At 44.1% G+C, this 27,440-nt stretch overlaps 3 protein-coding genes across 6 annotated transcripts in view; all 3 read left to right on the top strand.

The window, feature by feature from the left end:
• Positions 1-1,102: 1,102 nt before the first annotated feature.
• LOC115141186 (electron transfer flavoprotein subunit beta-like) lies at positions 1,103-5,550 on the top strand. 2 transcript variants are annotated; one of them, XM_029679903.2, is made up of 7 exons: positions 1,103-1,239; positions 2,635-2,793; positions 3,225-3,383; positions 3,495-3,557; positions 4,026-4,184; positions 4,276-4,481; positions 4,808-5,550. In XM_029679903.2, the coding sequence occupies exons 1-6, from the start codon at positions 1,189-1,191 to the stop codon at positions 4,444-4,446; spliced, it is 762 nt and encodes a 253-aa protein (XP_029535763.1). In that variant the 5' UTR covers positions 1,103-1,188; the 3' UTR covers positions 4,447-4,481; positions 4,808-5,550. The 2 variants fall into 2 exon arrangements, with proteins under 2 accessions (XP_029535763.1, XP_029535764.1); XM_029679904.2 differs by lacking the exon at positions 1,103-1,239 and adding an exon at positions 1,252-1,343.
• A 1,129-nt stretch (positions 5,551-6,679) lies between these two features.
• On the top strand, positions 6,680-12,734 carry LOC115141185 (V-set and immunoglobulin domain-containing protein 10-like). The gene is made up of 12 exons (XM_029679902.2): positions 6,680-7,395; positions 7,688-8,017; positions 8,286-8,558; positions 8,965-9,231; positions 9,448-9,693; positions 9,808-10,086; positions 10,463-10,555; positions 11,118-11,342; positions 11,647-11,763; positions 11,865-11,905; positions 11,996-12,091; positions 12,359-12,734. Exons 1-12 carry the CDS (start codon positions 7,323-7,325, stop codon positions 12,431-12,433), a joined length of 2,115 nt encoding a protein of 704 aa, XP_029535762.1. The 5' UTR covers positions 6,680-7,322; the 3' UTR covers positions 12,434-12,734.
• A 7,395-nt stretch (positions 12,735-20,129) lies between these two features.
• The window catches only part of LOC115141183 (lens fiber membrane intrinsic protein-like), a 9,188-nt gene continuing 1,877 nt past the window's right edge, over positions 20,130-27,440 (top strand). Inside the window, exons 1-4 of one of the 3 annotated variants that reach the window (XM_029679900.2) lie at positions 20,130-20,290; positions 22,172-22,383; positions 22,838-22,987; positions 23,184-23,318. In XM_029679900.2, coding sequence (XP_029535760.1) covers positions 22,209-22,383; positions 22,838-22,987; positions 23,184-23,318 — 460 coding nt within the window. In that variant the 5' untranslated portion in view covers positions 20,130-20,290; positions 22,172-22,208. Of the gene's footprint in view, positions 20,291-20,345; positions 20,476-21,599; positions 21,809-22,171; positions 22,384-22,837; positions 22,988-23,183; positions 23,319-27,440 lie in introns of those variants that run through there. The other 2 variants (XM_029679901.2, XM_065000112.1) reach the window with 2 other exon arrangements.

Here is a 27,440-nt window from a genome sequence, read left to right as displayed (position 1 = left end):
GATACGCAAACTTCGATTTAAAAAAAAATCACAAGTATAGTACAACTGTTTTTCACAGCATTGCAACCCACTCTGAAAAAATGTATTGCTAATTTGACGTATTTTATTTGCAATATTAAATTATTTATCCCAGTATGTTGAAAATTATTGTGTAGGTGTAACTGATGTGAAACGGCTAGCTTAGTTAGCGGTGGTGTGCGCTAAATAGCGTTTCAATCGGTGACGTCACTTGCTCTGAGACCTTGAAGCAGTTGTTCCCCTTGCTCTGCAAGGGCCTCGGCTTTTGTGGAGCGATGGGTAACGATGCTTCGTGGGTGTGGGTTGTTCATGTGTGCAGAGGGTCGCTGGTTCGCGCCCGGGTATGGGCGAGGGCACGGTCTAAAGTTATACTGTTAGGCTATATTTAAAGAAATACACTTTTCATAAAATACAAATATATGTTATTGGGAATACTCAATAGAGTCTGCAAAACTTTAATTGGTATTGTGCTGGGCAACTGGTTTAATACAGAGTACTGGTGACTCCTAACTCCACCCACTCCTTTCACTGCAACGCAATGCACGTAGATGGGATACTTATTGGCTTGTAGAGAGAAAACCTTTCTACCTGTCTCAGCTAAAGTGGGGTGGGAAATATTCAGTAGGGTCTCTACCAACCAAATATGTGTAGTTTTGGAGGACTGCTGCTGGCTGAGAACGAAGTCCTGCTGGATATGTACAACACTGTCCCACTCCAAAACGAACCATAATATTTGGTTAGTAGAGACCCTAATTAATATTTCCCACCCACTTTAACTGAAACAGGTAGAACATTTATCTCTATGAGCCAATATGGAACCCATGTACAGTCTATTACGGTGTCTTGCATTGGGGGCTATTGGGGGGGGACACAATAGCCCCCAGTGTCATGTCTTTTTCATAAAGAATTTTAAAACATATTTGGGATTTGTTTTCATAACTTACTCATTGCATTTTCTTGTTGTCACAATGGAGGTTGCTATTGACTACAATTCAATGTCTTTTGAATGAGTTATCCATTAATTTGAAAGGTTTCCTCATTACCATACCGAAGTGACGTTATCATTTGTGCTGCTAGCAGAATACGAGTCTTCTGCTTCTTGGGTGAAGGTTCGTTTTGGTGACTCGGTAACTAGCTACTGCACATTGCTGAACCGAAGAATCGCTAACAATGTCACGGGTTCTTGTTGGAGTTAAACGTGTAATTGACTATGCTGTCAAGGTAGCTACTTCCCCACTGTCTTCTATTTTAAAACAATTCAACATTTCACGTGCGGAATTTCCATTCGAGACTTCATATGGCTATGGTAGCTAGCTAACGTTAAGGTGGGTAGATGGATGAAGGGTTAGTTTAGCAAGCTAGCATTCATTGTTTGAATGTCAAGTCTGTTCAACTAACAACCATAACTTCAAGGAAAATGCCAAGGTCATTACAGGGTTGTCTTAGGTAACAGTTGCATTTGTCTAGCGTGCTACGTCTAGAATTGGTAAAACGATAAACGACTGTCAACATTAAAAAAGAAAGCTAGCTAAAAATACATTGTCACTGTGTTGTGACAGTGTATTGCAAATATTAAGCTACATGTATAATCCTCATTCAGGCTTCATCAGAGTGATTTAAAAACATAAAATCAACTAGGTGTCACAGCATCAGGACAGTTCGATAATTTAGTAGGCTATCACTATCCAAGCCACTCCTATCAGATAGTTCCAAGGTAATATTTGGCTGTAAAGGAAGCCTAACACCATATCTATTACCAGTTATTTCATACTACATACAGTCTGAGCACTCCTGCTTCAGCTGCACCCAACTAGATCCCTGTAGCTGTCTCGCCATGCACTCGGTTAAGCTATGTTTGTACTCTTCTCCCGTCCCATATGCTGCCCCAACTCTTATCAGACAGAGGAAGGGAGGCATGAGGGCAGTGTGTATGTGAGAGTGAGACAGAGTCTGGGCCAGTCATGTATTTATGAGGTGACTAATGTATATGGGATGGACTTAAGACAGAATCTTGGCATTTTAAAAGGTTTATTTACAATGGCTGTTCAATACTATTGGGATAGTGGCAGGCTTTGAAAAGTGTTCCAGAGTTGGTTTGACTGCCTCACATACTCAATTGGAAAGCTCTGAGAGCACACCTACATTCATATATCCTTATGTACATATTCTTTATCCCCTTACACTGTGTATAAGACAGTAGTTTAGGAATTGTTAGTTAGATTACTTGTTGGTTATTACTGCATTGTCGGAACTAGAAGCACAAGCATTTCGCTACACTCGCATTAACATCTGCTAACCATGTGTATGTGACAAATACAATTTGATTTGATTTACATTGGGCCCACAGCAACTATTTCCAAGTGCCCAGACTGCACAGTGTCCCCACACTCAACTCCGGCACATTGACTGCATGCACTTCATGTCTCCAGCCTCTATCTTTGTCTGTCTATCTCTGACCCTTCTGAGTGACTATCCAGTAGTCACTTATGTTCAGTAGGGCAAAGCTCTTTGAAACTGAATTAGCATTTCTTATTGAAGTTCAGATAGTCCCACCCCTTTTCAGTCTGTTTTTTTCTGTTTGGTGCCTAATGAAGACAACCCTGCTCTCTCCCCTAGATCCGCGTGAAGCCCGACCACAGCGGGGTGGTGACAGATGGCGTCAAGCACTCCATGAACCCCTTCTGTGAGATCGCTGTAGAGGAGGCTGTCAAACTCAAGGAGAAGAAGTTCATCAAAGAGGTGGTGGCCGTCAGTTGTGGGCCCACGCAAGTAACGGTAAGAGTGAGTAAATGCTCTGGCGACACCATTTTGAAGTCAGGTGTATTCAACGATGCAGAACATTTTCCTTGTTCTACATGACATTATACATATCTGTTCTACTCTATTCATTTCTATCTTAAGATCCTGTAGTTTTAGGCTTCGTTTCTACCTGAACGTTCTGTATCATTAGGCTTCATCCTCCTTCACAGGCCTTCAATAGCTAACATTTGGAGGGAAGCTCTGGATCTTGTTTCTTCATTAGGATAGCTGTCATGAGTATGTTTTCATTCTATTGTAAGACGGATTCTGCAGATGGTCACCTCCAACTTGACTGTGCTAATGATTGTATTATTCTGTCATTGTTCTCAGATGGTGTTCTTATATAATTTTGAGAACCCTACCGCTCAAGTGTGTGTGTGTGTGTGTGTGTGTGTGTGTGTGTGTAGGAGACCATCCGTACTGCACTGGCCATGGGGTGTGACCGCGGCATCCACGTGGAGGTCTCAGGAAAAGACTACGAGGCCATGGGACCCCTGCAGATCGCCAAGATCTTTGCTGCCCTAGCCAAGAAGGAGGAGGCCTCACTCGTCATCCTGGGCAAACAGGTCATCCGATGCAATAGATTGCGCCACTGCCACACCAATGCCAGTTGACTTTGAAATCGAACCTCATGATCTCATGTAATGCTTACTGATTGTGTTGGTATTTTTTGACAGGCTATTGACGATGACTGTAACCAGACAGGTCAGATGACGGCAGCCTTGTTAGACTGGCCTCAGGTCAGTAGTGGTTTCTTCTTGTTGTAATCCTTTTTCTCAGCAGGAATCACTAAACTGATCTCAGAGCATAGAGGCCTTGTTTACTGTTAAGTGCTGACTTGGATACCATTGTAGTCCAGACCAGGACCTTTTCTCATGGTCTTTATAAGCATTAGCATATCGATGTAATGTCAGGTGAAGAGACCAGCTGAACTAGCAGGCCTTAGATTATGTCACAACAGTCAACACAGTCTGCACTGAAAAGTAGACCAAAGGCCAAATGAAGGGCAAAATTAGGGTGTATTTGCATGGTTAAACCACCAGATGTCACACTTGGATTGCCTTGTGGCCTACAACGGGTTTACAGTTGTCAGGTAACAGGAAAGAAGGCTTTGTTTTAGTTATAAATTCATTTGTTAATTTCAGATAATATTTCATCTCAATGTGGATTATGACATCTACTAAATGTAGGACCTCACATTCTTGCAGGGCACATTTGCCTCTGAGGTGACCATCGATGGGGAAAAGGTGAAGGTGGTGAGGGAAATCGATGGTGGTCTAGAGACCATCAAAATCAACATGCCAGCCGTCCTCACAGCAGACCTTCGACTCAACACCCCCAGATACGCCACCCTGCCCAACATCATGGTAATACACACAATGTACATTTCCTCACAAAGTGTACACACACACACACACACACTTTAATTTCTCATCTCCTTCTCCCTCCACCTACCAGAAAGCCAAGAAGAAGAAGATAGCCAACATGAAACCAGCAGACCTGGGGGTGGACATGGTGTCGCGAGTGGAGGTGTTGAGGGTGGATGAGCCCCCAACGAGACTGGCTGGAGTGAAGGTGGAGACGGTGGATGACCTGGTCGCCAAACTCAAGGCTAACGGAACAATCTAGAGGCCCTGTGGGAGCCAAAGGGGACACACAGAGGGGTGAGTCTCAATACCTAAAAACAGTATGACTGTTTGAGATAATAATGTTTGAGATAATATTTGTAATTTGTAATAATATTTGTAACCCATTAGAAAATGTCAGAGCACTGATGAATTTCATGTTCATGTAACAACTTACTCTTGTGAATGTTGAGAGAATGTTTCATTTTTGTGGAATAGTGAAGATTGTACAATCATATGCTTCTTCCACCAAATTTCCTCAACTGTAAACGCAGACCTTTGCCATAGTGTGCTGTACTTGACCAAGCTCAGTGTTTCTGTTTCTATTTGGCTGTAATATGTCATTTCCCCCTTTCATTTTGCAGGTCTCTGTTTGAGAGATGGAACAAAGTAATTTAGCAAACGTGGAGGACTGGTTGCATAAGGCAGAAGCCATCGCCACACGGCCCTCAGTGTTTAACTCTGACTTCCATGATAGTAGCCTACTGACCTGGAATAAAGGGACACTGAGAAACACTGTCCTATAGGAACCCACACAGCCCAGAGGGTGAAGAAGAAGAGGGTCTGTTGTTATTGTGCAATTTAATTCACATGGTACATCTGTATTGTAATTCATGTATCTTGCCTGTGAGTATAGGTAACTAGGTATGGAGGACCTAGACTAAAAAAATGCACAACTTCCAAACCAGTAATATGTCAGTAACTTTCTTTCACCCATGTTTCTGTATGTGTTGCACTGTATATTCAAGAGTGTCACAATAACATTTTCATCTGTAACATGGACCTATGAAAACCCTATCACGAAGCCCTACAATGACACATCTGGGCTATGCAGTTTGAGTTGGATGCTATGTGTAAATAAGAACCCAAAGCTGCAGTGCTGAATGTGCATTCAGGGTTTGTGATATGTCTACTGACTTGGTTTGTATAAAGTTTATATAAATATAATTATTTCTGAGTTGGGTGGCAGCTCCGGTTGGACAGTGTCTCTCAGATGTGGGGAAATGATTTGAAAAACACACGCAGTTTACTTTTTACCATAAGCGCCTCTTCTGTTTAGATTGTACAGCATCCTACCATAACAATAAAGGTATCTTTTTCATATCTACATCTGCTGTTTTCCACTGTCATTCTATGTTGTTGTATTCTGTCTTTCCATATTGTTTTGGTTTTAAGAAGCAACAACCATCCAGTCATTAGAGGGCATGTTTCGAACCCCCTAAATCCATGAGGAAGATGGTACTCTTATCTTAAATGGTTTCCTAACTGTGTAGGAAAAGTAGTTTTATAATGAGAGGATTTGCTTATCTGTCCCAGGTTAGCCAGTGGGAGGAATTTGCGCCTCCCGGGCGTGAGCCAGGGGCTGTTCAAAGCCACAATGAAGTCTGCTCAAGACAAAACTTGGCTAGTGGCACATAGGAGTAATGAGTTGGATTCTGTTTTTATATGTAAAAATGATTGCTTTTGATAAAAATGCCTTCTCAATGAAAATAACTTGATTTGAAAATTCCAACAACATATTTTATGGAAAAGAGATGCATGTTTCTAGGTGATGCACTGTGCTGCCTTGTTGACAACCTGACCATGAGGCACAGATTACTGTTCGATTTTAGAAGGGCGCTCCTCCCTCTGCTTTTGCCCGTTCAAGTCACAGGCCATTGACGGGTGCACTGCAGCTCAGGTTAATAGAACTCCCTCAATGGAACTAAACTATATCAGTGGTAACCAATAACTGGAATAGCTGTGTGTGATTGGCCCATTCCTTGGGACCAGATACCAAGGTTGTTTCTCCAGAGAGGAAAAGTCCAAACTCGGCGGGAAATCTTTCTCCCTCCAGCAGGTGGCGTTTTTGTATTGAGGTTAATGAGTGTCGAATTTGGTCAACAACAAAAACATTATGGCATATTTGCTCCGTAAGGTTTATTTGATCAAATAGAAATGAAAAAATCTTAAATTATTACGAGTGTACCGATAAGTAGGAAACGTGACATCCCGGCAACCTTGAGAAAAAAAAACACTTTAAATCGGAGTTGTCTCAATGACTGACTATTCATGGCATGAAGCTAGTGTCATAGCGTCTCCATTGAATACAGACGGTTGACGTCAACAACCCTCCTCGAATATTCAAAATAGATTACAAAATTGAGATGTGTCCACCAATCCAAAGAAAGGATAGTCGAGAGCTAGGCAGCCCAGCCGTGTTGCTTTGTGAACAACAACTCCGGTTGTTAAGGCGGGGAGATCTTTGGTTTCTCCCAGAGTACAAGCGCAATAGGTGATGGAAAGAATGCAGTCCAACCGGTTACCTTTCATTAATCAGATCATTCTGTTACAATAGACCTAAAACACTGGTAAATCACCAGCCTACACCTTTTTATTTTGTGTCAACGTCTAGGTGACTGCGCAATAAATCATATTCCTCTTTCTCACATTACTGTTTGGTTGAATATGCCATTCTAGACTAGTTTACCTGTAGATATTGATATAGTAAAGGACTGTCCCACCTCAAAGCTCAACAAGCAGTCACGTTTACATTGTTTATTGAACGTTTGTTTGCTTGTAAAAGTAAAGCCCGCGTTTACCAATATTTTACCAATCAAGGCTTTGACATCGACACAGGTGAATTTCTCTCGAATCTTGATGACAGATAGCCCGGACATCTCGACAGTGAAGCAAGGTTGAGTGCAATAGAGGACACAACGCAGGAGCGATTGTAATTACATCAGTTGTCCATCGAACTTTCACAAGGACTACCCAGATATTTTTGTGGTATCTTAAAAAGCTAAAATGTGGAATATTATTTTTATGTGAAAGTTGTGGGCAATTTATGGTTTCGGTTTTCGTGGATTTCTCTTTCAAGTAAAAAAAAAAAAAAAAAGAATGTCTTCGGACCAGTTTGGTGTCCACAAATGGCACATTTTAAAGTTAATTCTATTGATATTTATGATTGGAGGTAAGTTTTATTTTATCATGCTGTTTAATTTTGTATGTCACGTGCCAATAAACAAAACTAGCCTGCTTTCTATGGGCTTACACCATATTGTAAAACCTATAAATTATACAATAAACAAATGATTGATTCACCTAATTAACTACCCAATAAATTGTGACCATATATAATGTATCACGAGATGATTGAGATCCTATTTTTGTGTAGGATTTAGTTACAATTTGTGACCCTTAATCAACTTTGTATTAATGTTAACATTTCCATTAATTCTTTGCTTCATCATGATCAACTACAGGTGTAAACTGTGATTTGACCATCTCTCCCCTGGGACCCTCACTGGTCAACACCACTGTTGGCAGCAATGTGACTCTGGGAGTGACCATCAGTGGTGTACATGACCCTGTGGTCACATGGAAGATGGGGAGTTTACCTGTGGTTACCTGGACCCTTGGCTCCAGTGTTGCACCAGACATAGCCACCGATCACCGTGATGTGCTGAAGATTGAGACCAATGGGTCCCTCACCTTCCGAAATGTGTCATTTGTCTACAGTAACACCTACACTGTGGAGATAGTCAAGTCTGGATTCAAAACTGTCTCAGCCACATTTGTGCTGAAGGTCTATGGTGAGTATTGGTCATTTGGTGCCAGTTTCCCAGACCCAGATTAATCATATTCCTGTAGTAAAAAAGCAGTTTCAATAGATATTCTCCTTTTGAGCACACCTTTTAGTTGAATATTAGACTTCATGTAGAGTTTAGTCATGTTAGGATTTCTTGTATGTTTCTTTTACCTGTTCAAGGAATTATGCAGCTCCATTGTCCTCCTCACCATGGAGAAGCAATATGGTTTGTCCATCCATCTGTGTCCTTTACCCCAACTGTCTGCTTTCAGACTACATCCGGAACGTGTCTGTGAACACAGAGCCTGCCGATGCCATAGAGGGAGCCGAAAAGTTCACTTTGCAGTACAGCGCACTGCAGGGCGAGGCCGACCAGTGGAGGTGGTACTTTAACAGTGTGGAGATACAGAACAACTCTCACTACACAGTGGGCCAGAAGAGCCTGGTCATCCATCAGCCCAACCGGAACGACACAGGACCTTACACCTTGGTCCTGACCAACCCTTTCAGCACTGTCACATTTCATAGGAATATAACTGTTCTCTGTAAGAAGGAGTGTTTGAATCTCGCCTTATTTGTCCGAAGCATTAGTCTGAGCATGACTTTTATTCTACTTTATTAGTTATGTTCTGTCTTGTGCACCCGTAATTACTCGCATGTCTCTAGTTTTGTAGTTGAATTCTTTATCCTTTAATCCTTTACTGAAAACATGTTTCCCTGTCTCACAAATCCACTTTCCCACTGCATGTCTTTATCTCCTTCAACTCCTCTATATGGAACTCGCATGTGGAATTGGCAATAGTCCTCCTCACTTTCTTACTCTTCTACCCTACACTGCACAAAAAATGCTATCACACAAATGACATCCACTTTAACCAGCCATTTGATGACAGCGATATGCCCTTAAATGGTCATCTGACTTCCCTTTCCACTACCTGTCGTCTCCCGTAGATGGACCAGACGAGCCCATGCTTGGAGCCAGTCCGTCCCAGGCCTTCTTTGTTTCTGGAGATACCCTCTCTCTGTCCTGTCAGGCCGAGGGGGTTCCCCAACCCTCCACCTCCTGGATGTTTGGGGGTCAGACCCTGCCCGTTTCCCAAGGAGGAAGTCTCAATCTGACCAATGTCCAAACTAGCCAGGGGGGCATATACACCTGTGTGCTGGTCAATGTGAACACTGGAGCGCAGCGCAAGAGGAACTTGACAGTCAACGTTTATGGTAGAGTATTAGCGTCTGTTGAGGGGTAATACGGTACACATGTTTTGTGGTGGTTGATATCATTGATCTTAGTGTAAGGGGTCTTTTAAACATCTGGATGAACCATTGTGTCTGTGCTACACAACCTGTGTGTGTGCGCCAAACCGATAAGCTTTTTGCATTTATTTAGGGTGCAAGTGTTCTAATTACCCCGCCCTTGTCTTCCTACCATTACAGAGAGCCCGACAGCCAGCCCACTGTGCTCAGTCAATGCAGTGAACGGAAATGTCGACCTGCAGTTCCACTGCCGGTGGCCAGGAGGCACCCCAGAAGCCCTGCTGTCCTTTCCTGCCTTGACTAACGCCACCAGCGGTGCTGGAGACTTCAATCTGACCATACCTGCCTCTCAGGACCTCAATGGGAAAATGGTCCTCTGTAGGGCCAATCACCCCCTCCGTCAGACATGGTGCAATATTACTGCCAGTGAGTTACTTATTCCATACTAGACTATGTAAGGTCCATAAAATGTTGCAGGTCTGCACAACAAACAATGTTTGAGGATCACACAGGATAACTAGTGGTCTCATTACTCCTTAGCTGGTCCTGCAAAGTTTTTACCGATGGTCTTGACCACAGTGGACCGAGAGGGTAAAATAGTGGTCACCATCCACTGCAACAGCCAGGCCACGCCCAAGGCTATGGTCACATGGTCCAAAGGTACCGAGCTCTTAGCCAATGGCTTGCAGTACCAGATCAGCGTGGACACTGCGCAGCTCAACATCCATGATTTTAACACCAGCACCGCTCAGCTCTACACTTACACCTGTAACTGTAGCAACCCACTGGGCAACAATGGAAAAAAGACTCAGTTACTGGGTATGTCATCGACCAGTTTCTCAGGTGGTGGTTAGCGGCCTGTTTCTCTTGGGTCATGGATAGAGTTAGAGCGAAATACATGGTTTTGCTTACTTGTTGGGTCACTGTGAAATTTGAAAGACTTTATGTAAGATTTTGATCCACTGTTATAGTAGTGTTTTACACTATACAGTAGTTACAGCATGTGGTTAAACATACATCATGTGATCTCTGTGCTGAGCACTGGGAAGGAGTTATACTGTATTTAAATGACTGGAGAATCAGATGTTACCTGGAAGTTTTGGAGCACTAGAGTTACTCGACTGAAGCAGCACAATGGGGTCTTAGACTGTGTAAAGAAAAACATGCTTTTTTTTCTCCTCTCACCCCTCTCCAGGCCCCACCATCTCAGATTCCAGTCTTTTCCCTAATAAAAATGGAACCATCGTCACAATGACCTGGGAGGTCCCTCCCACCTCTGTGATTACAGGTAAAGCTGCCGACGTACCTACTCTCTCAAATGTTCCTGTAAAAACAATATTGTCAGAATCTAAGAATAGTGTTTTCCACAATTTAGCCATTATTATTTGACAACATTTGTTAAAATGATTTTGATCTCACTGCTGAACTGCTAGACCTCACCAATAATGCGGGTGGGAAAAGATGCAAATCCAAACACAGTAGATGGGGGTGTACTGTAAATATTGCTTAATGTCTGAGACCATCTGGACTATCCGGCTTTGTTCTAGAGTGCAAAATTCTTTGGTGTGAGAAACTGATATTGTAGCCTAATAGGTCTTAACCAATTTTTTTTTTAAATGAGTGCTTTCTTGTTGCCATTTTCCTTTAATGTCGGATTTGGTCTATAAGTCTGTCTTCAAGCAGTTGGCTGAGAACCTTGTATAATACCACTCTGTAGTGACAGCTTCGGGATACAATTTGACATTTGACCTGGTTTTCCATGTATCTTGACTGTAGTTAATGTCAAATGCTATGGAACATCCCTTTAAGTACTGCTCAACACTGGTTTCTGTCCCTCTGTTGCTTTGAAGGCTTTGACATTCAGATGAGCGGACCAGACCTCCTAACTGTCACTAAAAATGGCAGCCGAAGGAAAAGAGCCATAGAGGGATTCCGGAGCATTCAGCAGAGGCCCGGTTCCTCCCGGAGCACTGATATCTCTGTTCTGGATCCCAAATCCACATACTACTTCCGGGTCATCCCCATTGCTGGCCGAACTCAGGGGGAACCATCAGCGGTGCAGAGAATTGGACCCGGTATTTGAACTGACTTGGATAATATTCCTATTCAGATTGTTTGGAGGGTGCTAATCTGATTGCCACTTACTAGTAGGCTTGGTGTTGTTTCATGTGAAGCAATGCATTCATTTCTTTATAAGATAGTCTGTTGTGTTGTTGAATGAGCTGGATGTTAACATAAAGGTAGACTTCTACATGATACTGGTAAAGTTAAACTTATAGTAAACATTATGCTTCCATGTCGCCTTTGGCGCATCAGTGGAGAGTAGGCTCTGTGAGTGCTGCTCTAACTGGTTGTACTGTGTCTGTGCTGGTATGACAGGTGGTCTGAGCAGACCACAGATTATAGGCCTCGCTGTCGGGATCCCCTGTGGCCTCCTCTTCCTCCTCCTCCTCATCGGCCTCATATACCTCTGTGTCTACTGCTGCAGGAAGAAACGTAGGAGCACTACTCTCAATCCCCTGATCTTCCTTCCTTTTTTTATTATCACATCCGGAATCAAGTGGCTTTCGCTCTAAAATTGTGTTTCTGTTTCATAGGTCAACAGAACAGATATCCTGTGCCCAGAGCAGTAGAGAAGGTAATATCAGTAACTGGGGAAATGTATTATTGCACAAATGTCATATTCCTACCAGCACTGTAGAATTCTTCCCCTTCCTGCCCCATGCAGGTGGCGTCAACCCAACCAGACGTAAACACTCCCAACCACCTGCTGACTGGAGGACTCAAACCACTGCCTGATTACAACAGAATGACATTGCAGGCGGTAATTCACCCCGCCTTGTCATGACATACACTTTCAAAATATCTGAAGTACACATCAGGGCCCGTATTCACAAAACATAGTTGAGTTGGAGTGCTGATCTAGGATCAGTTTTGCCTTTTAAACCATAATGAATAAGACTCCAACTCTGAGACGCTTTGTGAATATGGTCCCTGTGGAATTGCTACTGGGTTAGAACATATAGAAATGTAGGAATGTCTATTCAGAAATGATTTACCAGCCATGCTTTGTATCTGATATCTTTTCCAGGCTCCGGCTGAGCGGTCAATCCCTCTCCCCACGTTTGTCGCTCCTCCCCCTGTGAGAACTGCCACAATTGTGTAAATGAATGAAACTGTTATTTTCACTGTGATGTGCAATATTTTATGTCTTGAATGTTTTCATATTTTATATTCTTATTATTATTTTATCACTAATGTGAAAAGCTCTTATGTATGTGAGGTTGATTTTAATATGGAGATATGTTGCTCTCTGTAACTGCAGAACTGACTATGTATGGTGTTTCTTAATCAAAATTGTGTTTCTGCTTCAACCAAGTTTTAAATACATGTATATCCGAACGCCAATGTCTGTGATCAGCAAACTTTGTACTGATGTTTATTTTAAATAAATATTATAAAAATGGCAGTGTCTATTGTATAGATACACTGAGTGTACAAAACATAATGAACACCTGCTCTTTCCATGAGACTGACCAGGTCAATCCAGGTGAAAGCTATGCTCCCTTATTGATAACACTTGTTTAATCCACTTCAATCAGTGTAGATGTAGGAGAGGAGACTGGTTAAAGAAGGATTTTTAAGCCTTGAGACAAGGATTGTGTATGTGTGCCATTCAAAGGGGGAATGGCAAAGCAAAAGCTTTAAGTGCCTTTGAACGGGGTATGGTAGTAGGAGACCGGCACACTGGTTTGTATCAAGAACTGGAAACGTTGCCAGGGTTTTCAAATGCAACAGTGCCCCATGTGTTTCAAGAATGGTCCACCACCTAAAGGACATCCAGCCAAATTGACACAACTGTGGGAAGCATTGGAGTCAACATGAGCCAGCATGAGTTGAGTAGAGTTACTTTATTAATCTCAACTTGGGAAATTGCTATATCACAGCATGCATGCATCATCAATGACAGAACCTGCAACCATGACCAACACACGATCAAAAATAGAAACCCATTATTAAGACAAAGGCACATGAACCAATGATAGTATCCCTAAAAGAATAGTCTGATTCAAAATTATGTTTTCCATCCTACTCTGGGAAAACAGGCAACAACATTTTCCAATAGAGAGACTGCATAAACAAGTTATTCCATGACACTCGTTAAAAAGCCTCATGACCGTCTTAACATCTGGGCAGGATGAACCTGCTGCTCCTGTGTAGGAATAGAGTGCTGTGGAGTGGGTGTGTGTCATCAGAGTGCTGTGGAGTGGGTGTGGGTCATCAGAGTGCTGTGGAGTGGGTGTGGGTCATCAGAGTGCTGTGGAGTGGGTGTGGGTCATCAGAGTGCTGTGGAGTGGGTGTGTGTCATCAGAGTGCTGTGGAGTGGGTGTGGATCATCAGAGTGCTGTGGAGTGGGTGTGGGTCATCAGAGTGCTGTGGAGTGGGTGTGGGTCATCAGAGTGCTGTGGAGTGGGTGTGTGTCATCAGAGTGCTGTGGAGTGAGTGTGGGTCATCAGAGTGCTGTAGAGTGGGTGTGTGTCATCAGAATGCTGTGGAGTGGGTGTGGGTCATCAGAGTGCTGTGGAGTGGGTGTGGGCCATCAGAGTGCTGTGGAGTGGGTGTGGGTCATCAGAGTGCTGTGGAGTGGGTGTGGGTCATCAGAGTGCTGTGGAGTGGGTGTGGGCCATCAGAGTGCTGTGGAGTGGATGTGGGTCATCAGAGTGCTGTGGAGTGGATGTGTGTCATCAGAGTGCTGTGGAGTGAGTGTGTGTCATCAGAGTGCTGTGGAGTGGGTGTGTGTCATCAGAATGCTGTGGAGTGGGTGTGGGTCATCAGAGTGCTGTGGAGTGGGTGTGGGCCATCAGAGTGCTGTGGAGTGGATGTGGGTCATCAGAGTGCTGTGGAGTGGGTGTGGGTCATCAGAGTGCTGTGGAGTGAGTGTGGGTCATCAGAGTGCTGTGGAGTGGGTGTGGGTCATCAGAGTGCTGTGGAGTGAGTGTGGGTCATCAGAGTGCTGTGGAGTGGGTGTGGGTCATCAGAGTGCTGTGGAGTGGGTGTGGGTCATCAGAGTGCTGTGGAGTGGGTGTGTGTCCTCAGAATGCTGTGGAGTGGGTGTGGGTCATCAGAGTGCTGTGGAGTGGGTGTGGGCCATCAGAGTGCTGTGGAGTGGGTGTGGGTCATCAGAGTGCTGTGGAGTGGGTGTGGGTCATCAGAGTGCTGTGGAGTGAGTGTGGGTCATCAGAGTGCTGTGGAGTGGGTGTGGGTCATCAGAGTGCTGTGGAGTGGGTGTGGGTCATCAGAGTGCTGTGGAGTGGGTGTGGGTCATCAGAGTGCTGTGGAGTGGGTGTGGGTCATCAGAGTGCTGTGGAGTGGGTGTGGGTCATCAGAGTGCTGTGGAGTGGGTGTGGGTCATCAGAGTGCTGTGGAGTGGGTGTGGGTCATCAGAGTGCTGTGGAGTGGGTGTGGGTCATTGTCCATGGTCATGTGTTTTTACTTGCAGCCTTTTTATGAACATGTCCTGCATCGATTCCAGGCTGCAGCCAATTGTAGCACTGGCTTTGTTAATTATTTTGTCAATGTTGTTTAAGTCTTCCTTAGCTAAATTCCCTTTTCAGCAAACAATGGGATGGGTCACTACACTCGCCACAACACTGCTATAGAACATATGAAGCATTTTGTCACATAATTCAAAAGATTTAAGCTTCCTTAGGGCTTTTTAGTAGACACTGAGGATTCTCCTTCCAGTTCAGTTTGTTGTCCACTATTACACCCAAGTATTTAAAAGAGTCAATAGGGCCAATCTCTTCACAATTAATAGAAATGAGATTCAAAACATCTTTCTTTTTTCCTAAAATCTACCATGGCTCCTTGGCCTCACACCATTTCACAAAGGACTATATCCCTATGATGAGCATCGTCTCCCCCACATGACACAGTTTACTATAGCAAAGTCATCAGAGAATTTCTGTAAGTGTCTCAGTTCGTTGTTGTGTGTGAAGTCATTTGTGTAAAGAGTAAACATTAAGAGTTGAGGCGGAAGCCTATCTGGAACCTTTGCAATTTGACCACCGCCCAAAAACTGGTGTTGACGATGCTCTGCTCGGTCTGGAGAAGCCCGGCTGTGTGGCGAGAACAATGTTTTTCCACTTCTCAAGTGCTTTCAATACCATACAACCCCACCTGCTGGCCCAGAAGCTAAAGGACATTTATGTAAATCCACATACAATCAAATGGATTGTGAACTACCTGACCAATTGACGACAGTTTGTGAGACCGAACCAGGCAGTATCAGATCGGATATGTATATGTACAGGAGAAGTCACCTTTTTTAAGGATATTAAAAACCGCTCAGAGGTTTTCATGACTTGTGATGTCAAAGCCACTGGTCTAAATGATTCCTTTGCAGTCCCTCCTGATTTCTTTGAGATGGGCACCATGCAGGTTGTTCTCCATTTAGTAGGAATATCTGATAGTATTAAGGACAGGTTGAAAATATACTGCAGTATGAAAGCCAGTTGATTAGAACATACCTTGAGTATTCTGGTTTTAACCCCATCAGACCCTGCTGACTTGCTGGGATTGATCCTCTTCAACTGCTTCACCACTTGTTCCTCCGAGATGCTCATGGGCTCAGTGCTTCCCAGATCAGAATCCAAAACTCTGGCGCTCTGTCCCTACCCTCATCACTCTGTAGTTGTCCCCTGGTGCTGTATTCTGTAGCCTTCTTCATACCATCCCAGATATCCTCAATGTTGTTCGCTTGCAGCTTGCGTTCTAGCTTCAGTTTGTATTCATGTTTGCCTTTCCTGATCAGACCTTTAATTTCCTTCTGTACTACGTTCAACTCATCCCTATTTCCAGCTTCATCCCTGTGGAACGCATTCCAGTTTCATCCCTGTGGAACGCATTCCAGTTTCATCCCTGTGGAACGCATTCCAGTTTCATCCCTGTGGAACGCATTCCAGTTTCATCCCTGTGGAACGCATTCCAGTTTCATCCCTGTGGAACGACGCATTCCAGTTTCATCCCTGTGGAACGACGCATTCCAGTTTCATCCCTGTGGAACGACGCATTCCAGTTTCATCCCTGTGGAACGCATTCCAGTTTCATCCCTGTGGTACGCATTCCAGTTTCATCCCTGTGGAACGCATTCCAGTTTCATCCCTGTGGAACGCATTCCAGTTTCATCCCTGTGGAACGCATTCCAGTTTCATCCCTGTGGAACGACGCATTCCAGTTTCATCCCTGTGGTACGCATTCCAGTTTCATCCCTGTGGAACGCATTCCAGTTTCATCCCTGTGGAACGACGCATTCCAGTTTCATCCCTGTGGAACGCATTCCAGTTTCATCCCTGTGGAACGACGCATTCGACACTTCGGAGAGTCCATGCCATGACGAATTGAAGCTGTTCTGAGGGAAAAAGGGGTGCAACTCAATATTAGGATGGTGTTATTGATGTTTTGTATGTTCAGTCCGATGTGATTGCAATGCCGTTCAGTCACTTACACAATATCCAGTTTTTTTCAACACTTTTTAAGCAACCCATGACAGTTGATATTTTAAGAAATTCCTTTTTCCACCAATTTACAAGTTTCATAACTTGGGGGATTATTACAGTTCATATAACCACTCTGTTCTGGTTTTAAAGACGGGCCTATTTTAGTGTCTTTAAGATGTTAGCAGACTGCTGCGAGGAATGACCGATAACACAATGAGTGTACCCATAGTTAGTGTCTTAGACTTAGTGTCTCTTGTTATTTCCAGATACAGCACCAAGGCCACAGCTGTCACTCAGTGAAGAGCAGAAGGAGGGGGGGCAACATCACTGTTTCCTGTACTGTCCTCCACACCTGCCCCTCCTCCCCTCCCTCCCTCTCTTTCGGGGACCAGAGGGAGGTGGTCCAGGGGTACCACACCGAGGAGATACAGGGTCGATTGCGTGTCCTTTCCACCATCTCGCTTGTGGCCCGAGCAGAGGATCATGAGAAAGTGCTGGCGTGTAACGTGACACATCCAGGAGAACAGACAGCTGCAGGGCAGGTGGTGCTCGACGTGAGCTGTGAGTTTCAGCTAGAGTCACTCTACTCTACTCTTACTGATCAATTTGTTTCTATTCACTGTGTATCTTATCATTTAAATTGTAGCATTACATCAACTAACAGAGGTCTTTGAGTGAGGTTCTAGATCTGCACAGCAGATGTTGCAGTATCGCAGGAGGAGCTTTGCTTTTTAGGCTTGGAACATTCTGTGATACAACTTGGGACATAGGAACATCTGATTTGAAAATTAGGAGCAATTCCCCCATCATTAACGAACGATGAACTCCATTTTAAGGCCCACTGTGATATTTCCAGCATCTCTCCTTTGTCCCTCTTCTCTCTCAGATGCCCCCAGGTCTGTGAGTGTCTCAGGGGGAAGCACCGTGGTCCAGGTTGTCACTAACCTGTCCCTGTCCTGTGTGAGTGATGCCAACCCCCCTGCCAGCTCCTACCTGTGGTACTTTCTGAGAGATGGCCTGGTCATGCCAATGAACCACAGCACAGAGGCCGCTGCGGTCACAGACCTGCCCCCAGACGAGAATGCGTTCCACTGCACAGCTATCAACCCTCTGGGGAGGTCCAAGCCCTCCTCTAGTTTTGCGGTCACTGCATAATGTGAGTTTTAGGTTGATCTGAGGTTTACTGAATGGATATGTGGATTTAGTGTCTTGAAATCAAATCTATTCCAATGGAAAAAATGGATTAAAAAGAGAAAATGTGTTTGTCCAAAATGCAGCCCATGGAGGGGAGCGCATTGACTACTACTGCCAAAATATGGACTGTGAGATTTTGTTTAATGTGAAGTAGGCCTAAATGTGAACTTTTATTCATAGTTAATGGAATTAATACTGAACGTATTTTCATTCTCCAGACAAACCACTGGCCAAGTCATCTGCAGGTTTCAGGCCCGGGCTTGACCAAGGGCCACAGTGCTGTGGATGGTGGATGGATGACCCCTGTTTCCTGGCTCTGACCCAACCACCTCCCCCCAGAACCACATGGTGATGGATATCTGGGCTGCAGAGGGCACCTATGACAATGTGTCTGTCACCTGTCTGGTCAACAACACACATGGCCATGATAAGCTTCTCCTGAGTGTATTTGTGAAAGGTATTATGAAAATGTCCTCAGTGGTAGATGAGGGTCTCCTTATGTAATGGTCATTATTAATTGAATATGTAGTATGAATTATGTTCAATTAAAGAAATTAGAGACTGTACACTCATTTGTGACATTTATGCTTTCCACAACACTTTTTCTACTCAACATAAATGTACTTGAAGATTATGTCACTGTGAGAGCTATTGGATACATGTTTAACATGCCTGTATTTTCCTCAATGTTTTCACTTCACCAGCACCACCCACCAATGTGTCTATCAGCCTGCTCCCAGCCCGGCCTCTGGTGCGAGAAAAGGTCACTCTGTCCTGTCTGGGTCACGGTTACCTCCCAGTCAGCTCCTACAGGTGGTACCGTGTGTTCGGGGAGCAGTCGGTCCTGCTTAGAGAGGATTCTGGGAGTGTGAGTCTCTCTGTGACCAGAGACGTGGGGCAGTTCCGCTGTTCTGCTCTGAACGAGATGGGAGAGTGGAGTTCAGACACCACGCCTGTGAACGTTGAGGGTATGTATCATTATGCCATAAACATTTTTGCAACCACTTTATAAACCATGTTATATATGGACGTTTGCCACAGTCGTTTTGTCATTGTCTCTCTTCCCATTTCTCTTCCTCTCTTTTAGATGCTCCGGCTCTATACCTCCCATCTCCTTCTGTTCTGTGAATGATGGGGAGGTGAGGTGTGCCTGTGTGGTGGACTCTCACCCTGTGGCGAAGATCATTTGGACACCATGGAGCATCCAGGACAATCAGACTCACAACATCACTGACCTGCTCGACTGCAGGATCCTGAGGTCCATTCTCATTGGGCCCAAGGGTGATGACATGGGTGATGTCCTCTGCAATTCAACCAATGAGCATTCAGGGTAAGTTTGGCCTTATCTGAGTGAAGGACATAGGGTAATTGGCAAAATGTTAAAGAAATCAATACCTAAAGGACAGCATTTATAGTGAAATGTGCCATCTTTATCAAGCAGAAGCTATACCACATTCACTACAACGTAGTGAAGAGAGTCAGATAAATTCAAAGAGTGAAAATGAAGCTGGAGTGTTATCGTATCGTATTGCTACTGTAGCGTCTGTTAATACTTAATTAAGCTCCTTATTGACTGATCGAACCAAGTTATCTAATATGCATGCATGGAATTTCTGTGTAAATAATAATATTGTAATTACTTGGCAACAGATCATTTTGAATAAATTAAAAGTGATCGTCAGTGGCTGCGATGTCATGATGATACTGCGTATGTATGTTGACATTGTGTGTGTCTGTGAGCATGTGCATGTGAGTGCATGTCATTGCGTGCGTGAGAGAGCGAGATGGAGAGAGGCAGTTCATTTAAGCCATGCGTGTGGGCATGTATCTGAGCGTGTATCTGCTCTCATGGCCATACCCAGGTGACAGTTGCCTCCTCCAACTGAAAGAAAGTGTGAGCTTCAGCATGTTGCATTGACCACCCCCAGTACTGCAAGCCTCTGCACATTCGTAGTTCTAGAACACCAGATACAACAACAGAAAGGAGACCAAGGCACACCGGTGGCGGCCTCACCCCCCAATCCACCACTGTCCCATACTATCAACCCAATCCCCCCCCCCCTCCAACAATCCCCATGGTCGCTCAATGGGAAAGAGCCACGTGCCTCTGCGCCCACCAGCTCAAGTGCATTTGTTCTCGCTGATTGTTGTTGTAAAGGATTTGCCTCCATAGACAGAAAAGCAGAGCGGATAACTTTTTGGAATTCGGCCTAGGGGGTCCTCTTTGACTTTTTGCTCACTCCAGGCTTGCACTCTCTCTCTTTCTCTCTCAGTCTTTCCCTGTGGAAAGGTTGACACTTAAGAGGGTTTATTTATCCTGAAGAACTCAGGTAAGATGCATCCTGGTACTTTACTCCTGGTGCTGTTATGTTGTGTTGCCAGATTGGACCGATTGGACTAATAAGCATGTGTATACAGTAAATCTGTGCGGAGTAAAACATTGTAGCCATATGGAAGACAGGTGGGCAAAGAGGGACACTTCTGTCCATGGAGAAAAATAGCAGAGCTCCTGAATGTAAGCATATTTTTCGAAGACTAAGGAAGACAATGAAATGGTTAAGGGCTAATTAGATTGAAATCATTCAGTACTAATCAGAATGAGATAATGCTTGAGTCTCTAAAGCGAAATAAGTCAATTGTTTTTCTTCAATCGTTGTCATTTTATGTCAAAGTATGCATTAAAATGAATGCAATCACAACCAATTGAGCATTCTACAGATATTAACTTCAACGCTTGACCTCAAGTAACGTTCAATGCAAGCATGTTGAATGTAGCGCATGTCATACATGGGCTGGATGGCCAAGATGGATGCAAAAAGTATGAGGCATCCATTAGTCTCTGCAGTACATAGGGCCTTGGTGAATGGTCTGACTGTGTTGCAAATAGTATTCACTTTGCGTTGAACCACTGAACTGAATGTTTATTTTCTAGTTCCGCCTCGGGTGCAAGATCAATGAGTAAAACAGTGAGCTCTTCGTTTCCTCAACCCTAAAGGAACCTCTATGGACGTTTTATCATCTGGAAACAGGTGTTCCAGAGGTGTTATGACTGTTGGCTGGATGGTCACTGTCTCAGGAAATACCATCCAGCTTTAATATCCATCATTTGTTGTTGGTTAGTTCTACATGAGCATTGTTTTGGAGTTGGTAAATACTTACACCACTGCCCCTCCTCCACTCTCACTTTGAAATGTAACACCTCCATATTTCAGTATAACCACTCTTGTGGAGTGTTTGTGTATTTTTGTATGCGTTTGAGGTTACTGAGCTGACGTCTCTACAATGCATGCGGGTAATGGATAGCGTAAGTGGATTGCACAGTGTTGACAGTGATACAGAAATTGAACATGTAGAGTTCAAAATAGGGTCCATACGGTCTCTGTGCAACTACAGAGACACTTTGCCATCCTGTGCTATTGAATATGACACATGTTCACGTGTGTCCCTGCAAATAAGGAAGTGATACTGTGTTGCTTCATCTGGTTTGTGCTGAGTGTGTGTCACGTCTCTGCGCTGTTGCTGAGTGAAGCACTGCCTGCATTGTCTGGTTCTGTGCACCATTGATGCATCTGTCTAGGTCTGTGTGTTGTGTTTAGTGTGTGGGCACAATGTGTGGCATTGTGGCCTGCCGTACTGGGGTCAGTTCTATTTCAATTCGGTCAATCCAGGAAGGGTAGCCTAGTGGTTAGAGTGTTGGACTAGTAACTGAAAGGTGGCAAGTTCGAATCCCCGAGCTGACAAGGTACAAATCTGTCGTTCTGCCCCTGAACAGGCAGTTAACCCACTGTTCCTAGGCCGTCATTGAAAATAAGAATTTGTTTTTAACTGACTTGCCTAGTAAAATAAAGGTAAATATTTATTTTATTTTTTTAAATAAAAAAATAAGCAGCTATTTGTAATTCTGGACATGCAATTCACTTCCTGAATTCACTGAATTAAAATGGAATTGACCCCAACCCTCGCTGCCTGCAACTTTGTGTAGTAGGACCTTGAAGGCATCCGCAAAATATTCCATCGTTCAATAGCTGACTCTATTGCCTGTGCCCAATAGTTGACTGTGTTGCTTGTGCCCCATGATTGACTGTGTTGCCTGTGCCCCATGGTTGACTGTGTTGCCTGTACCCCATGGTTGACTGTGTTGCCTGTGCCTGATGTTTCCCTGTATTGACTGTGCCATTGACCCTGTCCCTCTGCCTTGCTGTGCGCTGCAGTGCGTAGAGCCTCGCCACCGTCGCAGTGTCACTCAGGATGCACAGCTTTATGGGAGGAGGCCTGTTCTGCGCCATAGTGGGGAACATCCTGCTGGTGGTCTCAACTGCGACAGACTACTGGATGCAGTACCGCCTGTCGGGCAGCTTCGCCCACCAGGGCCTGTGGAGGTATTGCATGTCGGGCAAGTGCTACATGCAGACAGACAGCATCGGTGAGTGGGGCGCACTGGGGACCCATACCACCACTGGGACTGCCTGTATGGCATCCATATTAGGACGTCCCTCAGTTGTCAGACTGAAACTCCCTTAGTTGAATGAATTCCTAATGTGAATGCTGTATGCCTGTCCTACCCATGTTCAGGACTACCAAGGAGGACTGTATAAATGAAGGAGACAACTGAATGACTGAAATAGCAACATGTGTCATTAGACTCAGACTCAATAGAATCAAAACGTTTTTTAGACTCAACATGGAGGCAAATCATGCACCCGTTGTCCCTAATTGGCTGGTACTAGTTTAGGTGAAAAATTATATTTGGAGCATTAGACTGGTGTGTGGGCTTGCGACTTTCTCTAATCTTTGAAATTGTATCTGTCCTCTCTTTGTCTTGTTTTATTCCTCTCTCTCTCTCTCTCTCTCTCTCTCTCTCTCTCTCTCTCTCTCAGCCTACTGGAATGCCACCCGTGCCTTCATGATCCTGTCGGCCATGTCGTGCTTCGCCGGCATCATCGCAGGCATTCTCTCCTTCGCCCATTTCTCCGCCTTCGAGAGGTTCAACCGCTCCTTCGCTGCAGGGATCATGTTCTTTGTCTCCAGTGAGTCCCACTGGACATTGCGAAGCTAACAGAGCTAGACACAATACACAAATAGTCACAGCTTCAATACACAAATGTAAATGAGTCCAGGACAAATCATTTTGTCTCTGTTTACAGACCCGACCGCTATTTTACCTAGAATTCTGTCTACTGTAAATTGGGAGTCCGAATTTGTCCTGTATTAACTCTCCGCCAGCTCTATTTGTTCTGCTTGCAATGGCCATCTACACTGGAGTGACGGTGAACTTCCTGGGGAAGCGATTCGGTGACTGGCGCTTCTCTTGGTCCTACATACTGGGCTGGGTGGCACTGCTCATGACCTTCTTTGCAGGTAAAAATGAAAAAAGAAAGTCTGTTTTAGCATAGGCAGCACCATTAAAAGCTTATACCATTTAAAAGGTGTCAACTGGGTGGGACTCCCTGTAGGTTAAGGAAGGATCATAGAATTCCATCCAGGTCAGCGGGAAGGATCAGCCAAAGAATTATACTCTGAGCAAACATTCCAACACTGCAGGTGGCAGTAAATCACCAACTTTGGCTGTATGGCTGTTTTGACAAAAAGCACAATCACACACAGTAGGTGGCTGTATGCACTTTTTCCTTTTGTTTACAGACCGCCGATAAATGTATAGAAGAAGATAATATGCCAACTACTTTATTCTCTGTCCCCAACGCACTAGACGGACAGTTTTGATAGCCTTTAGCCGTACCCTCATCCTACTCCTCCTCTGTTCCTCGGGTGATGTGGAGGTTAACCCAGGCGCTCTCATTTGTTGACTTCTGTAATCGAAAAGGCCTTGGTTTCATGCATGTTAACATCAGAAGCCTCCTCCCTACGTTTGTTTTACTCACTGCTTTAGCACACTCTGCCAACCCTGATGTCTTTGCCGTGTCTGAATCCTGGCTTAGGAAGGCCACCAAAGATTCTGAGATTTCCATACCCAACTACAACATTTTCTCTCCAGAAAATGTTTCTCTCCAGAAATAAGTATCTCACTGTTGCCGCCAGTTATAGACCCCCCTCAGCTCCCAGCTGTGCCCTGGACATCATATGTGAATTGATTGCCCCCCATATATCTTCAGAGTTTGTTCTGTTAGGTGCCCTAAACTGGGATATGCTTAACACCCCAGCAGTCCTACAATCTAAGCTAGATGCCCTCAATCTCACACAAATGATCAAGGAAACCACCAGGTACAACCCTAAGTCCGTAAACATGGACACCCTCATAGATATTATCCTGACCAACTTGCCCTCTAAATACGTCCGCTATGGGTCCGTGGTCAAACGACCACCCCTCATCAAATGCTCCCTAAATCACTTCTGCGAGCAGGCCTTTCTAATCGACCTGGCCCGGGTATCCTGGAAGGATATTGACCTCATCCCGTCAGTCGAGGATGCCTGGTCGTTCTTTAAAAGTAATTTCCTCACCATCTTAACTCTAGGCTAGATGGGACGTTACCGTCCCACCTGACCAACATCCAGTGAAAGTGCAGGGCGCCAAATTCAAACTACAGAATTGTAAATATTTAACATTCTTGAAAATACACATGCAATATGTCAAAATAAAGCTTAACTTCTTGTTAATCCAGCCACGGTGTCAGATTTCAAAATGACTTCACGGCGAAAGCAAACCATGCGATTATCTGAGGACAGCACCCCATCAAACAAACACAGACAATCATATTTCATCCCGCCAGGCGCGACACAAAACTCAGAAATAACGATATAATTCATGCCTTACCTTTGAAGAGCTTCTTCTGTTGGCACTCCAATATGTCCCATAAACATCACAAATGGTCATTTTGTTTGATCAATTCTGTCGTTATATCTTCAAAATGTCCATTTATTTGGAGCGTTTGATCCAGGAAAACACCGCTTCCAACTCGCGCAACATGACTACAAAATATCTAATAAGTTACCTGTAATCAAACAACTTTCCTAATACAACTTTAGGTATTTTTAAAAGTAAATAATCGATCAAATTTAAGACGGGATAAACTGCGTTCAATAGCGGATAAAAACAAAGTGGAGCGAGCTTTCAACCACAACAGCACACTAGACTCGACCCTCGACCCTCGTGCTCCCCAACCACAACAGCACACTAGACTCGACCCTCGTTCTGAACAACCCTACTTCTTCATTTCTCAAAGGAAACACATCAACCAATTTCTAAAGACTGTTGACATCCAGTGGAAGCGATAGGAACTGCAAGCAAGTGCCTTAGAAATCTAGATCCACATAGAAAACCCATTGAAAAGAGTGACCTCAAAATGTTTTTCCTGGATGGTTTGTCCTCGGGATCCTGCCTGCCAAATAAGTTCTGTTATACTGACAGACATCATTCAAACAGTTTGAGAAACTTCAGAGTGTGTTCTATCCAAATATACTAATGATATGCATATCCTAGCTTCTGGGCCTGAGTAGCAGGCAGTTTACTTTGGGCACGCTTTTCATCCGGACATGAAAATACCGTCCCCTAACCTAGAGAGGTTAAATAAGCATGTCCCTTTCAAAAAATGCAGAACTAAGAACAGATATAGCCCTTGGTTCACTCCAGACCTGACTGCCCTTGACCAGCACAAAAACATCCTGCGGCGGACTGCAATAGCATCGAATAGTCAGGAATCAATAGAGTCAGTCAGGAAAGCAAAGGCTAGCTTTTTCAAACAGAAATTTGCATCCTGTATCTCTAACTCCAAAAAGTTTTGGGACACTGTAAAGTCCATGGTGAACAAGAGCACCGCCTCCCAGCTGCCCACTGCACTGAGGCTAGGAAACACGGTCACCACCGATAAATCCACAATAATCGAAATTTTCAATAAGCATTTCTCTACGGCTGGCCATGCTTTCCTCCTTTCTACCCCTCCCCAGTTTCTCCTTCACCCAAATCCAGATAGCAGATGTTCTGACTGAGCTGCAAAACCTGGACCCGTATAAATCAGCTGGGCTAGACAATCTGGACCTTTTCTTTCTAAAATGCTCCGCCGCCATTGTTGCAACCCCTATTACAAGTCTGTTCAACCTCTCTTTCATATAATCCGAGATCCCTAAAGATTGGAAAGCTGCCGCGGTCATCTCCCTCTTTAAAGGGGGTGACACTTTAGACCCAAACTGTTATAGACCTATATCCATCCTGCTCTGCCTTTCTAAAGTCTTCGAAAGCCAAGTTAACTTATTTCGGATCATTGGGACGCTAGCGTCCCACCTCGACAACGTCCGGCGAAATTCAGAGCATGAAATTCAAAATACAGAAGTAGTAATATTAAACATTCATAAAAATACAAGTGTTATACACCATTCTTTAGCTTAATATCTTGGTAATTGAACCGCTTTGTCCGATTTACAATAGGCTTTGAAAGCATAGCATTTGATCGTCTGAGGACAGCGCCTCACCCACTTCCTGCATTAACATGAATTCATATCCTGCACAGGTGTCACAAGTCAAAAATGGCGATAAAATAAATCACTTACCTTTGAAGATCTTCATCTTTTTGCAATCCAAAGGGTCCCAGTTATACAATGAGTGGTCGTTTTGTTCGATAAAGTCCTTCATTTTATTTGGTGCGTTTGATTCAGAAATCACTTGATCCAACTCGCCCAACATGCAGTTTCAGGTAAAACCTTGTCCGAACAATTCAAACAATGTTTCTAATCCAACCTCCGGTACCCTAATATGTAAATAATCGATCAAATTTAAGACGGAATATACAGTGTTCAATACCGGAGAAAAAGAATGAGGAGTGCGCACTCATTCACGCGTGCCAAAAGACTAGAGTCCTTCTGATGGATACTTTGAAAGAATTCGAATACTTCTTCATTTTTCAAAAAACAAGCATGAAACAATTTCTAAAGGCTGTTGACATCTAGTGGAAGCCATGGGAACTGCAACCTGGGTCCTAATTATCAGACTTTCCAATAGAAAAGCATTGAAAAGTCCAATGACCTCGGGGTTTCACCTGCCATATCAGTTCTAATATACCCACAGACAATATTTTAACAGTTTTAGAAACTTCAGAGTGTTGTCTATCCAATGCTACATATGCACATCCTAGCTTCTTGGCCTGAGTAACAGGCAGTTTACTTTGGGCAGATTTGCCCCCTACTTTGGGCAGATCTGCCCCTTAGCCCAAAGAAGTTAATAAACAGATCACTGACCATTTCAAATCCCACCGTACCATCTCCGTTGTGCAATCCGGTTTCCGAGCTGGTCATGGGTGCACCTCAGCCACGCTCAAGGTACTAAACGATATCATATCCGCCATCGATAAAAGACAGTACTGTGCAGCTGTCTTCATCGACCTGGCCAAGGTTTTCGACTCCGTCAATCACTGTATTCTTATCGGCAGACTCAATAGCCCTGTGGGGGTACCACAGGGTTCAATTCTCGGGCCGACTCTTTTCTCTGTATACATCAACGAAGTCGCTCTTGCTGCGGGTGATTCCCTGATCCAC

The sequence above is a fragment of the Oncorhynchus nerka genome, linkage group LG14 (assembly GCF_034236695.1).
Source record: "Oncorhynchus nerka isolate Pitt River linkage group LG14, Oner_Uvic_2.0, whole genome shotgun sequence".
Classification (NCBI taxonomy): Eukaryota; Metazoa; Chordata; class Actinopteri; order Salmoniformes; family Salmonidae; genus Oncorhynchus; species Oncorhynchus nerka.
This window is presented reverse-complemented; position numbering and strand designations above follow the sequence as displayed.

Bases quoted from the DNA above. Each gene is read 5' to 3' on its own strand.
- LOC115141185 (XM_029679902.2), top strand. From the start codon at position 7,323: ATGTCTTCGGACCAGTTTGGTGTCCACAAATGGCACATTTTAAAGTTA. The intron at 8,018-8,285 runs GTGAGTATTGGT...GTCTGCTTTCAG, and splicing joins ATTTGTGCTGAAGGTCTATG to ACTACATCCGGAACGTGTCT. The intron at 8,559-8,964 runs GTAAGAAGGAGT...CGTCTCCCGTAG, and splicing joins TAGGAATATAACTGTTCTCT to ATGGACCAGACGAGCCCATG.
- LOC115141186 (XM_029679903.2), top strand. From the start codon at position 1,189: ATGTCACGGGTTCTTGTTGGAGTTAAACGTGTAATTGACTATGCTGTC. The intron at 3,384-3,494 runs GTCATCCGATGC...ATTTTTTGACAG, and splicing joins TCGTCATCCTGGGCAAACAG to GCTATTGACGATGACTGTAA. The intron at 4,185-4,275 runs GTAATACACACA...TCCACCTACCAG, and splicing joins CCACCCTGCCCAACATCATG to AAAGCCAAGAAGAAGAAGAT.